The sequence below is a fragment of the Eutrigla gurnardus genome (assembly GCF_963514095.1).
Source record: "Eutrigla gurnardus genome assembly, chromosome: 21".
NCBI classification, from domain to species: domain Eukaryota; kingdom Metazoa; phylum Chordata; class Actinopteri; order Perciformes; family Triglidae; genus Eutrigla; species Eutrigla gurnardus.
The window spans coordinates 1374013-1391942 of NC_139932.1; the positions used below are offsets into that span (position 1 = coordinate 1374013).

The 17930-nt window shown below is 45.1% G+C and overlaps 1 protein-coding gene across 3 annotated transcripts in view; it reads right to left on the bottom strand.

The window, feature by feature from the left end:
* The window catches only part of ipo8 (importin 8), a gene marked incomplete at its 3' end in the record, with an annotated part of 49321 nt that overhangs the window by 15459 nt on the left and 15932 nt on the right, over positions 1–17930 (bottom strand). For 2 of the 3 annotated variants that reach the window (XM_084038492.1, XM_084038491.1), the window contains exons 11-22: positions 17195–17271; positions 14160–14276; positions 13962–14051; positions 12759–12924; positions 11721–11881; positions 10406–10531; positions 8541–8616; positions 4919–5044; positions 3073–3170; positions 2866–2961; positions 2027–2247; positions 456–661 (exon numbers count right to left, since the gene is read on the bottom strand). In XM_084038492.1, the coding sequence (XP_083894618.1) occupies positions 456–661; positions 2027–2247; positions 2866–2961; positions 3073–3170; positions 4919–5044; positions 8541–8616; positions 10406–10531; positions 11721–11881; positions 12759–12924; positions 13962–14051; positions 14160–14276; positions 17195–17271 (1560 nt within the window). The remainder of the gene's footprint in view (positions 1–455; positions 662–2026; positions 2248–2865; positions 2962–3072; positions 3171–4918; positions 5045–8540; positions 8617–10405; positions 10532–11720; positions 11882–12758; positions 12925–13961; positions 14052–14159; positions 14277–17194; positions 17272–17930) is intronic. The other variant, XM_084038493.1, reaches the window with a different exon arrangement.

Below are 17930 nucleotides of genomic sequence, written 5' to 3' on the forward strand. Positions count from 1 at the left end.
CAGGTGAGCGAATACTTTTGGCAATATATTGTATATCCAAAGTCAAACTGTTAATGTAAATGTTTAACGTCAGTATTAGACAGAAACTGGTTGGCAGGCTGGTTGGTATGTTTGAGGCTGTATCAGAAGTAAATCGCCGTGGACTAATTGCTGTCGAGGCTACTCAATCCGAGGATATACCCCTCCTATTTATCAAGAGAAGTGATGGAGAATTGATATGAGCTGTAATGAGCAGAAAAGGCTACTAGTAGTGATCAGAAGAGCTAGGCCATAATACGTAGGTCATAAAAGTTAGGCCGTAACAGTTTGACTAAAATGTCCTCACCAGCCACCAAAGCTTGTGTTTTATATTTCTATCTATTGTCATAGATGACCTATTGTTCAGGTCATTAGGACTCAGGAGGGTTAAGGAAATGCGGTGCATCTGAGCTTCCCGCTACCTGATCTTTTCTCACCGTTCTGGTCTTCATCTTGTGCCACTGCATGGGCCAGCAGGTCTGGTTTGTTGACAAGACGGCAGGCGTACAGGTGTTTGAGGCCAAGGAACAGGAGCAAGATGGAGGGGACGATCTGGGCGACGACTCCCTCCAACACTGCCGGCCGACTGGGTAGCTCCATCAGCATGCTCAGGCCGATGATACACATCTTACGGTCATGGAGCCTGGAAGGTGGATCAAAGAGAGGAAGAGAAAGACTTGAAGGTACAAGTGTAACAGAGAAGAAATAAGTGAGTGTTGTAAAACTATTTTTGCAATTGTTTGTTTTTTGCAATTGTCCTAAACCTGGCCTCTGAATCTAACCCTGGAATCTGAACCTAACCCTGGACTCTGAACCTAACCCTGGATTCTGAACCTAACCCTGGACTCTGAACTTAACCCTGGACTCTGAACCTAACCCTAGACTCTGAACTTAACCCTGGACTCTGAACCTAACCCTGGACTCTGAACCTAACCCTGGACTCTGAACCTAACCCTGGACTCTGAACTTAACCCAGACTCTGAACCTTACCCTGGACTCTGAACCTAACCCTGGACTTGTTGCAGGTCCGCTGACTATAAAAAGCCATCACCACTGTGGCTCCGATACTGGGAGTCACCATTGCAACCAGGGAGAAAACAACTAATGGAAGCACATCTATACAGATCTCAACATCCCCTCAGATGTCAGGCTGCTCCGATCAGTGTGCTTCCATATCGAAGGTTGACAAGGAAAGGACCCCCGTTTCTCCACAGCTGGTTCAGGATCAGCAAAGGGGAGGAGACAGATAGAACTTGGGGTTTGTTAAAGAAAGTCTGCCAGCGAGCAGGTTTCTTGAATACACCCCAAAGATGCTGCCATGCAGGAGAAATGCATCAATCTTGTGGGGATCATGTGGTGATCAGAAAGACACTGAAATCATTCCCCATCTAGAAAGCCTGGATGAACGGCATGGTGAGGGACTATCCAGGGACAAAATACTGCCTTTCAGTCAGGTGACAAAGATGCAAACATTGTTGACTTTGCAAGGAACAGAAAGACATATTCCAAAATGAAGGATGCTAGTACATTAGTTGTGTCACACGGCCCACCTCTAAACTCTTGAACCAACAAATGCAACACAGTTTGCAGTAAGTTAAGAGACAAAAGTAATTCATTGGTACAAATGTGTCCCTTTTAATCACATGTTTAACACACAGCCTGGTGAGTGACTGAGAGCACAAATAGTCACTTTGCTGCATTACCTTCTAATCAGACTGAACACTTAAGGCAACAATGTCAGGGCTGTTTTGTGTAGTTCTTCCCTGAAATGTCCCAAATTAAAGAGAAAAAAATAGAGACCATTTCAAGATGGAATCACATCTGTGATGAGTCAAACCAGGCGAGTGAAGTCCATGTCTCACACTGACTCACAAGGGTAAAATAACACCTGTGATCCTCAGGACTGGTACATTTTTTTAAAGAATAATGAGAGAACTAATATTCATTTCATTTTATCCCAAATCAGTCCATCCTAACTAGTTGTAAAGAAGAGAATGGTCCCCCTCACCCCAGGAAGAACTCTGTGTCATTCATCCACTGGTTGATGAAGTGGGCAGTGATGGGCTGAGGGTTGTGTTGGAAGTGCATGTTGTCCAGAGTGTGGATGAGCAAAGCTGGGTTGTAGTAAAGAGCAGCGATGACCACCTGCAGGCACATGGTCCTCAGCTCACTGGACTTCACCCCTCGCATCAAACGCTCCAGAACTGCCTCCACAAACAGAGGGATGCACTGCACAGGAAACACAGACGACACAGTGAGCTGCTGTTACTCCTACATTAAACTTTTGGTGGCTCAAATCAGTTAGTGAAAACTTTTATTTTGCCATGTCTAATTTGTTTAAACATTAAAGCTGTATTCTACGATTTGAAAGGTTTGAAAAAAGCCCCCCCCACACACACACCCCTCCCCTCTGTGCTCCTCCAAGCTCGTATCGTTCTCCCCTCGCAGCCTCCAACCTCCCTCTTATTTTACGAAAGTAGTTCACCGAAATGTGTTTCTGAAAACATTTTAGGCGAAAAAATGACAATGGTCAGTTTAAAAGATTATCGAGAGCTTTAGGCATTACACGGCTTCTTACATAGACAATGAATGGGAACATTCCCTCCGCTATGAACTCAGGCAGGACGCCGTTTAGTTTCCCGGTGTGTCCGGGACTTCCACAACATGTACAAAGCAGCAATAGTGTTTATAACGGCCACGAATGATGAAACATTATCGGTGTAAATGCAGCGGGTGCCGGTCGGATTTCTCTCTCTACCTGACTGCAGAACGTTCCCGATCCCAAACTGCTCGGCAACCCCCCCCCCCCCCCCCCCGGTTCCATGGAGATGACTGCGTGTTTCACACCTGGTCGATGCCTCTGCCTCGGCACTGCAGAATGATGACCTCCAAAAGTTTGGCAGCGTGACACTCTGCATCCTCACCTGCATCTATGGTCAGCAACTACAACAGGTAAAAGGTCAGAATAGTTGACAAGTTTAGACTCAGCTGCTGGGAAAACAGGATTCCTGATGACAATTAATGCAACGGTGACAAAGACATTTCTAGACTGACCTTTTTGCACATGCTGTAGATCACCTCTAAGTGCTTGGGGTTGGAGAGGAGCATGTCTGTATCCACGGTAACATAGTTGTGCAAAAGAGGCATCATATCTGGAAGTCAAACACAGACCACCGTTAAGATCAGCACCATGTTTTTGTGGGAAGGTGCATCAACATCCAAACATGTATTTTACAGATACACTGCACTGAGCAAGTTGTTCAACAGCTGAGAGTGAGTTGGTTGTTAGTTCTTTAATAGAAGTGTTTCTGTGTATCACTTTGGGATGCACTCATGCCAAAGAGGAATGTACTCCAACTGGAAGTGGCTGACAACTATGATGATCCTTATCACAGCGTTGCTTGTCATTCAAACACCTCCTCTCTCTTCCTTGTTTCTCTAACTACCGTTTCTGACTGCCCACTGACTGGAGATCAGATTCTGTCACCAGTCGTTAGTTTGCTGACAAATCCGTCTCATGGCAGCTTGTGAAATAGTCCGGAAACTGAAATCTACTGATTCATGTTCATGGACACACGTTTAAAAATGTTTCAAACCGGCATATTTCAAGGTTTGGAACTCAAGGTTTGCATCTATGAAATAGTTGGTGGATGAGGATTGAACTGTATTCATCACATCAAGACGAGGGATTCTCGTATGTAAAAACATGCAGCCCCCTCCCTGCATAGGAACAGCTCTCCCCCTCCCCCAATTTAACTGTTTGGAGTGAAGAAGGAGTCTTATACCTGTCACCCATCTGTCAACTCGACACTCCATTTGTAATTTGTCCAACTGGATTTGACCTGAGAAGTTGCAATTGGCTGAGCTGACTCGGTGTCAGCCTCCGTATGTTTCTCCTGACTTTCCTGCAAGCAGCCACGCCCGGCCGGCTGCTGGGGCCTGTGAGCATCTGCTTCTGAGGCCCAGCTCATCCTTGTCTTCCCTGAAGCTTTCTTCTCCCAACACAAAACCACTTGTAGCCCAGAATCCTCATTTCCACGCAGCAGGATCCTGAGGACATCAAACTTCCCTCATAAGGATCACTGAGGGATCAACCTTTCCTCAAGGACTGGCAACAGTCTGGGTCAGGTTAGAAGAGTGCTACGAAGGGATCGGGAACAGAGTGGACCACTGGTGGAAAACATTTTCAAAATATCCTTTAAAAAGAACCAAATCCGGGTAATAAACGGCACATCTTTAAAAATAAGGTATGGTAATTCAAATGACCACTAAACAGGTCAGACAGCTTATGACTTCATAAAACCCCCTGCTCGTCCATGGTAACAAAAAATATGAGTTAAACAGACACGTAATATAAATTATAAAATAGAAATGTATGTAAATGGTAGTTAATAATTCTAAGAAATATAATCTGCGATCATATTTAAGGGTTAATCTAATTGAATATATAGTATGATATAATAATGTAAACACATGATCGAACTGGGGTTAGAAAAGTTGGGTGAGTGCTAGGAGTCAATAAATATATAAATAAAAAGATAAATAATTAAATGCGTAAATCAATAAATAGAAACAATGCGTCACACCACACATGCAATAAAAACACTCAAATTGATGATAAATACATTGATTTTCATGTGTATCCATTTATTGACATCATTGGTGGGATACTTAAATGAACTGAAATGGGATCATACGGTCATGTTCAGGTTAAAAATGGAACTAGAAATCATACACAGATGACTGAAATGACTCGGTGTAAACCATCCTGTGTTATCGTTTATCTCAACTGCTGTGTTGCTATGTTCTCTTGTTTTGTGATGTGTTATGCCTTTTTAGGTTTGCTAGGGCCCACACTGCCCCCTCAGGACAAATAACAAAGTGACTTTGTTTGTCGTACCTGTAAAATAGTCAAAGCAGTCGTGCTGGAAAACCTCGTACAGGACCCCCAGAAGCTGCCACATCTGGGGGGAGATGGTTTGACAGGTGAGGCCGAACGCCAGCGATAGGATCTCCTCGTAGAACTCTGCCGAGGACAGAAAGGACTGTGAGTGAAGGTCACACATGAGCACACATTCCCAACACACCCTGAATAACTCCCCCTAATGTGGGCGTAATGTGTGAGTGTGATGATGTTAGAAAAGATTGCTTTTATAAGAGGATTACATTTAAATAGAAGGTGCCCTGTGTGTTTCCTAGTAACCAAACAATAGTTAAAGTGGCAGTCGCTAAGATTTCAGATGCGTTACTTCTAGCGGCCTCTCTGGTGGTAGATGGAACTGCAGGCGAGCCTCTGGGACTCATCTCCCTCACCAACAGTGTGGACTGTCTCTCATCTGTGTGATGCCTTCAAATGCTCCACACTGAAAGGAGGTCCATGGTTTTCCCTCGTTGGCGGTCACTTTGCTTCTTGATGACTTTTCTTCTTCACTTCCATTAGTTTGTTGTTTCTTTTTCTTGGACTGGAAGTTGAATGGTCTTCTTTCTCTGCCTGTTGATCCTCCATTGTGAGTCAGCAGTAATGAAATGTATCTGGTCAAAGACTTTAGACTAGAGGGAGCCTGACTCAGCAGTTGGAAGTTACTGATTTCCCATTCCAAGTAAACGCAGCATTTTGATTCGATTTGATTTATTGGGATCTCCATTAGCTGGGGCCATAGCCACAGCTATTCTTCCTGGAGTCCGCACAACACCTGTGCATCTATACATTACAAACAACGATCACAATAACAAAACAGTGATAACAAAAATAATAACAAAAACACAACAACAGTCAAGAACTCAACACAACACACACATGACCTAAATTATTCACAGAATGTAGAGATAAACATATAAATAAACATGACATGTATCTATGATGGTCAGACCAAACATAAACATAAATAAACATAACAAAAACCCTTATTGATTATATATCTTGATGGGAGTGGCAGCATCCGTTAGATATTAGCAAATGCAGAGAGCTGCTCAGCTAGGAGATGTTTTTTAAGTAATATTTTGAATTGATTTGAGCTACTTTCTTGGATGATCTGTCCAGGCATGGTGTTCCATTTACTCATGGCTCTATATACTACAGTACTTTTTGCTCTGTTTGTTTTCACCTTAGGTAGTGTGAATCTGCCTTCCGAGGCATGCCTGGTATTATAATCATGCTCATCAACACTGAAACAAAAACATTTATACAATACCCTCTGCAATTTAGTCACTGATATATTTCTAGTAAAGTTAAGCAATGAGGCAGTTAATCTATTCTTAACACTTAACCAGGAGAGGCAGTTAGGCATTATATTCACATTAGATCTGTATGAACACCTTAGTAAACAGTGTGCAGCCTTTTCTGAGCAATTTGCAATTTTTTTATATATGACATGGCAGCACCTGACCAAACCTCTGAACAATAGTCCAGATGAGCTAAGACAATTGTTTTAATGACATTTCCCATTATATTTTTAGGTAAAAAATGTGAACATTTCCTTATAACTGAAAGACCTCTGCCCATTTTAATTACCACTGTATCAATATGTTGAGCCCAGGATAATTTACTATCTACAATAATGCCAAGAAGTTTGGTCTTTTGAACTTGTTCAACTGCTATACCTTTAACATACAAATTCAATTTTGGATCATTAAATAACAGATGTTTTGTCCCAAATACAATGCTTTTTGTTTTAGAAACATTAAGAACCAGTTTGTTATTTGTTACACATTCCAATGCCAACTGCAATTCCTTGTTCAAGCCATTAGTAAGCATTTCAGTTGTGGACTTTGCCATGTATATTGTTGAGTCATCAGCATACATCGCTATTTTTGCATTTTTTAAGGTTAAATGTAGTTCATTGGTAAATACAGAATATAGCAGTGGTCCCAGGCAGCTTCCTTGTGGAATTCCACAAGTTAATGTTTTTACTTCAGAGAAACTTCCATTAAAGTACACTGTCTGTTTTCTATTTGCTAAATAGCTTCTAGCCAGAGTATTGCAGCCAAATTAAAACCATATCCTTTCAGTTTTTGTAGTAACAGATTGTGATCAATTATATCAAAAGCCGCGCTGAAATCCAACAGCACAGCCCCTACTAAATTCTTATTGTTGACTCTGTGCCAATCATCAGTCATTTGAGTAAGGGCTGTGCTAGTGGGATGTCCAACTCTATAGGCATGTTGAAAGTCTGTATTTAAATCATTAACTGAAAAATAACATTGTATTTGTTCATTTCTCCATGATCTTTAGCATACTTCCGTGAGTAGCTCCACCTGCAGACCAACCGCTGCTGACTGACGGAAAAAGATTAAACTCATTTTGAATTTAGTGGGAATGTCACCACAGTGGTTGATCATGTGACCCACTAATGAAAGTACAAGTACTTTCATTAGTGGGTCACATGATCAACCACCATTGTTTTAACTCACTCTTTTAATGGATAGTAACTTAAAAGACAATTCAATAGATGAAAATGTTACGCACTGCCACTTTAAGTAAGATTCAGTGTTTACCCCAAAATGCATTGTGGGTATGCTGTATTGCTAACAAATACGTTGAAAGACTTTCCTCATAACACACTTGAAAAGCTGATTCTTTAGTCCCAGTCAGCAAGTCCGGCGGATCGAGGGCACGCCTGTTTACAACTCTCACGCTCCTCCCCCACGGCCACCGAGCTCCTTCCCCTCGACTTCGTGCCCTTTGAAATCCCTTCGATCACGCCACCTTTGAAACGCGGGTCCGATGTTGACTCTGGTTTTATCATGGGCACCGTCGCAATCTTTCTTTTTTTCCCTTATTTTCCACCGGTGTTTTCTTTTCCTTGGTTGTTTTGGACCTCCTCGTTTTCGGTTTTTAACGAGGAATTGGAAGCTTGTTGCTACTTCCCTCCGCCTCCCCCCTGTGATAGTGGAACGACCCGAGGGAAGAGGGGCTCTGTGTGTGCACGAACACAGCCCTGCGTGCTGATTGGACAGGATGATCCGGGCGCTGTCGATCTTTGCAAAACAAACAACTGGCTCCAGGTGCACATAGAGGTGCGTTTTTTTTTCTAAAACTGGATGATTTATCGGAGCATAGTGTCGGCTTCATGAATATGATAAAAAAAAATTGCAGACTGGGACTGTAAGTATGCAGCAAGCAGTAATAACACGTTTTGATAACTGTATTGGAATCAGTGCAGTGGTTTGGTTACGCGTTCTTTGTCGCCACCTAGTGGTGACGAAGATAGCAAGTTTAAGGAGGAAGTGAGCTCAGCGTTGCAGGACGTGATGTGGTGTTTAGGAAGTTGAGCATCACAGTGAGACGATCCTCTTCATCCTCATCTTCAAGTCATTTGTAAGTCCTCCATGATTTATAGTTATATGAACATGTTTAGCAGACTAAACTCTACTTGGTTGGCTTTGAGGGCAGCGTTTTCATGATGGGAGCTTATAGTCAACAACATACATATGGATTAGTGCTGCATGGTTTAGCATGGGTGCAGGTGAAGTGAGAGAGTAAGTGTGTTCATGTAAAAACACAGGACTGCCTGCGCACACACCTGCCATACCTATGATGGGTTTCTGCAAGACCAGCCCGATCACCTGCAAACAGATGCCCTCCAGCTGCTGAGTGATCTGATGGGTAGACCGGAAACAAAAAAAATATAGGATCAAATATTGCATACAATACTACAGCATGAGCAAGTTCACTGCTCAAAAAAATGAAGGGAACACATCAGATTTCTAAGAACAAATTATTCAAGCTGAAAATCTTTACTAAGGTACATTGTATCGTTTGTTGAGAACTAAATTACATAACAATTGAAATCAAAATGATAAACCCATTAATGGCTGGATACAACATCACACCCAAATTCAAAGTGAAAAATCTCAGGCTGATTCGTGTGACTTGTGTGAATTTGATAAAAACAACTCATAATGTGATTCGGTTGTGTGTTTGGCCCCCGGATGCCTGTACGCACCCCCGACAACGTCTGGTCCTCCCAGACCTGGATCAGAGCATCAGGGAGCTCCTGGACAGTCTGTGGCGGTACTTGGCAACATCTGATACACCGATAGATGATGTCCTATAGGTGCTCAGTTGGATTTAGGTCATGGGAACGTGAGGGCCAGTCAGTGGCATCAACACCTTCATCATCCAGGAACTGCTTATCCATTGCCTGCACATTCTGGCCACATGAGGCTGGGCTAGTCCTGGACCAGGAGGAACCAAGGGCCCACGGCACCAGGAGGAACCCAGGGGCCACGGCATGAGGAGGAACCCAGGGCCCACGGCACCAGGAGGAACCCAGGGCCCATGGCACCATGAGGGACCCAGGGGGCACGGCACCAGGAGGAGCCCAGGGCCCACGGCACCAAGAGGAACCCATGAGGAACCCAGGGCCCGCGGCACCAGGAGGAGCCCAGGGCCCACGGGACCAGGAGGAACCCAGGAAGAACCCAGGGCCCACGGTTCCAGGAGGAGCCCAGGAGGAACCCAGGGGCCACGGAACCATGAGGAACCAAGGGCCCACGGCACCAAGAGGAACCCAGGGGCCACAGCACCAGGAGGAACCAAGGGCCCACGGCAGGAGGTAGAGCGTTTGGCTGGCAACCGCTGGTTCGATCCCCGGCTCCTCCTAGCTGAGTGCCTGGTGTCCCTGAGCAAGACACCTCACCCTAATTGCTCCTGACGAGCTGCCTGTCGCCCTGCGTGGTTGTGTGAATGTGTGAGTGAATGGGTTAATGCCAGTTTGGTCAGAAACATGAACACCAGTAGCCTGCTGGAGGTCATGTTGTAGGACTCTGGCAGTTCTCCTCCTGTTCCTCCTCCACAAAGGAGCAGATACCAGTTCTGCTGCCGGGTTGATGCCCCTCTACGGTCCTGTCCAGCTGTCCTGGTGTTACGGTCTTCTGGTCCTCCTCCAGGCTCTTGACACTGTGCTAGGAGACACAGCAAACCTTCCTGCAACCGCACGCACGGATGTACCATCCTGGAGGAGCCGGACTACCTGTGGACCTGATTGGGCTGCAGGTAGCACCTCATGCCATCAGTGTCAAGGACATGAACAGAACAGAAACTAGAGAAGAACCAGTCAGGAAGGAGAAGCAGAGAACAGCTGTCTGTAGCCTCCACATCTGATTCCTGAATGGACACATTGACATCCGTGAAGTTTAACTGACTTGGTGTTATACAGAGATGCATCCTGCAAGAGCGGCGTGGTGAGGGTGATCAGAGGCTTCAGCACAGAGACCATGCATTTTTTATCTGCAACTAACAGACCAATGAAAACTTGGTGGACTGAGACTCTTCTCGTCAACTAACATTTGGTCGACTATTAGGGGGCAGCCCTAAAGTGTTCCCTTTATTTTTTTGAGCAGTGTGTTATACGTGTGATTGGGTGCACGTGTGTGAAAGAGAGACCTCCTTGTGGTCCTCCATGACGGTGAGGATGGTGTCGATGGTGCTGAGGATGCCCAGGGCCATGACGGTCTTGTCCTCGTTTTCCTCGTACTCTTCACTCTGAAGGACCCTGGTGAAAATCTCCGCCTGCCAAACACACACAGCAGTTACACACACTTCAGGACAACAATACATTATGTCTTCTGCACTAACACAGCGAGTCATAAAGACACAGAGAAATAAACACAATCCATCTGCAAGTCTTATGGGGCCCGGTAAACATGAGTGCAACATGAGGCTACTGCCATGTGGGTCATCACCCGCACAGAGAGGCCTAGGGTTCCTGGCCTAGAGGTCTCCGGAAACAGTAGACCATAACCACCAAAAGGGCTGCAGGTGCAATGGTTGCCGGAGCAAAAACCTGGGTGTCAGAGGAGTTCAGGGAGGCTATCGAGAAGGACTTTATGTTGGCCGCAAGGCAATTCTTCTTAGCAGGCTATAGGAACTGCGGACCCTGACTAGGGATATTTTTCAGCACTCAGAAACAACAATTTGAGGAACTCCTGAACCTGACCAACACGTCCTCCACGGAGGAGATAGACTTTTAAGACTTGGGAGAAGACTCACCCCTATCCCTGGCTCCATGAGAACACCCTGAGATGCTGAAGTCTCTGGACATTGTTGGGCTGTCTTGGTTAACACACTTCTTCATTGGTAATTGGTAAATGGACCTGCATATAGTGCTTTTCTAGCTGAATAGCTACTCATGGTGAAGGTGCACGACCATGTCCCTTGGGAAGTCCTGTGTGGGGGACTGTGGGAATATGGGGTACCAGGACCATTGCTACAAGCCATCCGGTCCTTGTATAACCAAAGTGAGAGCTGTGTCTGTATACCCACTGGGAATGTGTAAGTGAAACACAGTGGGTATTGGCCTGAGTTACCACTCCTGTTTGTTAGGCCCAGCTGGGGGAGGAGAAAGAAGAAAAGGTGCACTGCACTCTACGGGTTGAGAGTGAGTCACTGCCCCAAGCGACTGGGTTCAAGTATCTCAGGGTCTTCTTTATGAATGAGGAGATGGACATTGAGGTCATTCTCCCATCAGTGTGCCTCCTGGACGCCTTGGACGTTTTCCAGGCATGTCCAACTGGAAAGCGGCCCCAGGGTAGACCCAAAGGACTTTAGAGGGATTATATAGCCATTCTAGCCTGGGAACGACTTGGGGTTCCCCAGGAGGAGCTGGAAAGCATTGCTGTGGAAACCTGCTGCCCTGTACTGCTAGATGGACTGATGAATGGACATGAAATGAAAAGAAATATGTGTGTTGTATTCCTACCAGGTTCTGCGTCATATCCACAGCGATGACGGCCACCTCCTGGTTGTACTCGCAGATCATCTTCTGAATAACATTGGTCAGGTCGTCATTCTCCGTCTCTTTAACCACATGTAGCAGCTCTTGCATGACCGGTCGGATGTACGGCCTGATGTACAGCTTGGCTACACACAAACACAGACCACTTGTGTAAAATCATTATCATGGTATATTTAATAATACTATACACATATATATGTGTATAGTTTAGTATAGTATATATATATATACACATACAATACTTATTATTATTGATAATGTATGTATGTATATATATATATATATATACATATATATATACACACACACACACACACACACATACACACACACACATATACATACAAACACACACACACACACACACACACACACACACACACACACACACACACACACACACACACACACACACACACACGCACACACACACACACACACATATATATTACTGCTTAAGTGTTGGAGGTCACATAGAGACAGACAGGTAACCAGACTATAACCGAGAGACAGACAGCTCCCTTTTTAAAATCAAAATAGTACAGTAGAATATCATCAATGTTTTTATAACTGGATTTCATATAGTGTACAGTATAATGTAGTTTTTAATCAAAAAATATTGTTGGATCATATCATTATTATATTCAAGTTTCAATCAATATATGCAGGTTTCATTGAAATCTCAAGTTGGTATTTCTGTCATATGGATTGACTATGTTGTCATTTTTGTTGATTGAAATACTGATTGTTTATTGCCTAGTTTAGCTTCATGCTAGGCTAATTCCATCCTGACTCAGCTCTGTACTTAACACAGACATGAGAACGACATCATTCTCATTTTACTTTTGCAAAGCAAAATTAATAATCCTTTGAGTGTATAAACATTTCATAATCATCAGCCCTGTCCATCCAGTACTTAATCATTTCCCACCAGCTGATTGAGTGCTAAAGTATGTGATATTTGTAAATACTGTAAATTCAAACCCATATTCCTCCACAGACCTTGTTCTTGGTTGCTGACCAGTGTCTGCAGAGCGATGGCGGCTTCCACCTTCACAGGCATCTCTTTGTCATCGATCAGATTCTGTTTTACCATTTCCACAGCATTCCTCAGCACCAGCTCGTCATGGAAACGCAGTGGGCTGAAGCAGTGGAGCACCCAGCAGGACTGCCAAACACAGCAAAGACACCCGTCCATGTTTATCTCAGTCTAAGCATGTGGTTTTTAGGTTTCTGAAACCACGCAACACATCTCACGCTCCGAACTTCTAAAAATACTCACTTGAAAAACCGACAATAGTTTTAGTATGCTCATATGCACTGAACATTTGAGTTGGACGGTCTGATGGTTAATGTACATACTACAGAACCACCGAAGGCTGCTTGTCCCAGCCCTCTCTTTCCCCACATTTCCCACCTCAGCTTCACTGAAAGCAGCTGAAGTGTCACTTGAAGCGACAGCACTGAAAGGGTTTGAAGTGTCTGTTAAAGTTGAAGCATTGAAAGGAGTTCATTGGTCATTTTACTCTTAAGGTTATGTGAATGGTGAGAGAGTATCTGAACAATCAGATGACGAGTCAAAGATTAGAGCAGCTGAAAAGTCAGTTGAGGTCTAATGTGGTTTACAGACTGGACGCCATGTGCACAGATCTGACCAGATGATCTGGTGCATCATGGCTGGGCTTTCAGACATTCTAGCGCCCATGCTAGCAAAAGCTTGTCATATTGTTGTTGCTAGCAATGGTGTCAGCAGACTCATCTCCGCCTCGGATGAGGCCGATGACAGTTGTGTTGTCTGCACAGTTCACTGCAGACAGTACTACTATTGTTAATACTATTTCTACTACTGTTAATACGAATACTACTACTGTTAATACTAATATTACTACTGTTAATACTACTACTAATACTGTTAATACTACTACTACTACTACTACTGTTAATACAACTATTACTATTGTTAATAGTACTACTACTTTTAATATAACTACTACTGTTAATACTGCTAACGAAGTTTCTCTGCTAACGATACAGGACCACTTCACCGCGCTGAGGGGCCGAAGGACGGAGCCGAAGGACGGAGCCGATGGACGGGGCCGATGGACGAGCCGATGGACGGGTTATGCAAAACTCCACCCAAGCCCCTCTCGCTGTGAGGCGACCGTGCTACCCACTATACCAACATGCAGCAGAGGATTCACTCACCCTGGCTCTCAAGTAACCCATAGAAGAGTTGAGCAGAGGGAAGACATAATTCTGCAGCATCAGCTCCATCTGCTCCCTGTACATTCTCTTCTGGAGGACGAGACACACACATAGCACGTTAATAAAACCCACGGCAGCAAACCTTAAAAATATATGTGCTCCAGGCTCAGACAGAAGTGTATCTGTGGATGTGAGAACCTTCAGTAGAAGCTCAGCCAGAGCCCCGATACAGTGCAGGGCCCCATCCTTCTTGCGGGGGTCAGCAGAGGGGTCCATCAGGATTTGGTGGCAGAACTCCATCATCTGAGGAAGAACCTACCAGGAAGAAAACACAAAGTTTCCATGAAGGAGGTCGCTGCAGCAATTTAATCTTATTATGAAATGTCAAACAAAAAGATTGATCACCAATATTTTGAACTGTTCTGTTTGGAGTAAAAAATGTAATTGTGAGCTCCAATATTTGGCTGATAATTGCTTCGTCCTGAGTTTATTCCCTGCACCTTTTGACATATATGTATACATATGTAGGGGGGGGTTAGCTCAGGAGGTAGAGCGGGTTGGCTGGCAACCGCAAGATTGCCGGTTTGATCCCCGGCTCCTCCTAGCTGAGTGCCTGCTGTCCCTGAGCAAGACACCTCACCCTAATTGCTCCTGACGAGCTGGCTGTCGCCCTGCGTGGTTGACTCCGCCGTCGGTGTGTGAATGTGTGTGTGAATGTGTGTGTGAATGTCAGTCATTACTGTAAAGCGCTTGGATAAAAGCGCTATATAAATGAGGACCATTTACCATTTTACATATATAACGTTTTCTCTTTGGGCTTGGAGAGGGCATCAAATCATTTCAGTCTTTTGGAATATTGTCACTCCAAGTTTAAAGTCACAGCGTGCCTTTTGACTTGTCCGGTAGACACAAACTCACATTACATTATTCAATCACATCCACTATGAATGTAACATTGTTGGCTGTGTTGGGACCTAACCATTAGGACTACACAATGCGGCCTACAAAGCCTACCCAATGCGGCCAGACAATGGGACAAAGGAGATAAAAAACTACAACCACCATTTTAGTGTCACCTCCACCTGGTCGCGAGATCTGACGTCACACAACTGGGGCCCTATTGGCTGACGACTGCATGGGACTCCAGGGGGTCCCCCGGACCAGCCGTGAGCTATAATCCGTGGCCACCAGAAAACTTTCTCTCTCCAAAGTAACTTGCGTTACACCAGGAGGTGAACATTACGTCTGCAGCGTTTCCCTTTGTCCTAGGCCGCAGTCTTTCCCCCAAACTCGCTGGACGAGCAACAGACTGTTTTACCCCTCTTTTTCTCTACTCGTTTTATTTTTCTTTTGTTTATCATTTTGGATCCCGAGGAGACCACCGCGACAGCGCGACTCTCCCGTTCCCCGTGGTAAGAGGAAAACTTTCTTCGTCCCAGCTGCCAGCCGAAACCCCGCACGGGACGAAACCCTCACATCGACGCATCTCACATCGACAAAAGTAAGAGGCTATTTGTCTGGGCAGAAGCAGAGATTCGATAGTGTAGGACATGCTTGTAATTCTTGTTAATGTGTTTTAAGTTCTGATCGCGGACCGCCGAGTCCGTTTGTTCATGTGCTGCTGTATTCGAATGCTGATCGTGTACCCACGCAGCTGGGTTGATTTCTGTAACAGTGTTTCCGACTAACCTCCGCCATATTCGCGAGCTCAGAAAGCCTCTACTATCAGTTAAAAGACCGGTCTCGCGGAATGAACGCCAGTTCATTCACGCGCGCCCGGGTGATAGCGGCACGGCTTCTGAGCCTCAGAATATCGCTCGCGCATTCTCTCTCTCTTTGTTTGTGTCCCGCTAACACACACACACACACATACACGCCGCACACACGTGTCCTAAGCCAGCTGTTCCTGGCGGACGCTAGGGACATAGCTACATCTGGTGGCTACATACGGCTATCTCTCTCTCTCTCTCTCTCTCTCTCGCTACTCCATCGGACGTCAGTGGCTCCGCCCCTGAACGCTGCGAGGAATAGCTCCACCTCTCTCTCTCTCGCTACCCCATCGGACGTCAGTGGCTCCGCCCCTGAACGCTGTGAGGAATAGCTCCATCTGGTGGCCGCACATAGCCATCTCTCCCTCTCTCTCTCTCGACACACACACGCACATGCACACGCACGCACGCACACACATACGCACACACTCCACGTGTGTCTCTCCTTCTGTTTAGCTTAGTTTCGTGTTAGGTAGTTAGGTAATAAGGCTTTGTTAATTGCAGTGTTATTGATTGTGATCATTATTACTGATTTTAATAAATCTTATTATATTATAACTAGCGGTCTCTTGTGCTTGTTGTGTATATGTCACTGGATAACAGCAGGTTGTGAAGGCTAGTGCTTGAATTTCACGCCCTTCTTAATTGTTAGATTGTTTTATGCTTCCATGCCAATGATCACGATGATTGGCATGTGAGTATAAAACCTTTATATTGAGACTGAATACAGTTTTAGGTTATCTTTTCCCTGATCCCATATCATATTGATATTGATAGTTAACTGTTGATAACCAAATCTGCTCCTGCTACAACCCCAACAGCTGCTTGGCTCCTGTGTAATGTTGTGCACACAGTATACAGTGCTGTTATCAGAGTGTTTTCAGTTAACACAGCTGCAAACTGCTGCTGCAAATGGAAGTCCATGAGAGTAGCTGGCAGGCCTGCAAACCCAAACAATGAGCTCCTAAAGGCTCTGTGTGACTGAGGGAACAGCGTAACATTACATTACACATCATTCAGTTCTACCATTCATTTGAAGTAGAACAACATTTTAAACGTTTAGCAAAATAAGCATTACAAGTAAAGAAGACGGAGATGAAAAAGAGAAAAAGAAAAGAGTCCATCTTTGATGTGCTTTGTATGAGTGAGTGAGTGAGTGAGTGAGTGGGTAATGGTAAATGGTCCTCATTTATATAGCGCTTTTCACATTCACACACCGACGGCGGAGTCAACCACGCAGGGCGACAGCCAGCTCATCAGGAGCAATTGGGGTGAGGTGTCTTGCTCAGGGACACCAGGCAATCAGCTAGGAGGAGCCGGGGATTGAACCGGCAATCTTGCGGTTGCCAGCCAACTCGCTCTACCTCCTGAGCTAAACCCCCCAGTGAGTGAGTGAGTGGGTGGGTGGGTGAGTGACTTCTGCTGGCTACCATGCTGCTACCATGCTACCATGCTGGTCCTCACCTCCTTCCTCTTGCGGGCAGCTTTACACAGGACGCTCTGGGCAGCGGTGGCTGGAAGGGCCTGGTCATCATAGAGGTCTGCAACAGAGATGGGATCAAACGCGTTCAAAAACACAGACACCTTCCTCCACTACCAAGTACAACAGAACTGGTCGAGTATCCCAAGCCCCTCAAGAATGTGGTTGCGCATCAGAAAAATTGGAATCTCTACAAAAGCAATAGGTTCCTCACACATTCAGTGCCAGGGGCCGATCGGCCGGAAAATCGTCATATAACACACATCTCGTCAACATCTTCACATGCATCAAGTAATACATTCGTGTTGGGTAAGTCAGAGCATGGACCAATCAGCGAGAGGAGCTGTTGGCAGCTTTAGCCGTGGCTTCGGTGCTGGTTTGATAAAAGTTTAGCGTAGATGCTGCAAAAGCATCAGTTCTGTGAGAAAGAGAACAAATGAATGTCTTTTCTCCTTCAGTACTCAGTGTTTTCTCCTTCAGAACTCACTTCAGTAGGAGTTTGATTGGCAGAGGATTCACCCAGTCACCTGCCAAGTTCCTGCCCTTTTCCAAACTGTTTCCAATGACAGCATCTCAGAATGTTCTGTGCAACCAACCACCAGGCAGGTCAGGTTGCGTTACGGGTTATGCCCTGGCACGGTTGTGCTTGGGGCCCTAATAATAATCTCTACAAAAACAAGGTTCCCCACACCAAAAGGGACCATTCGGTCGTGGCCCTTT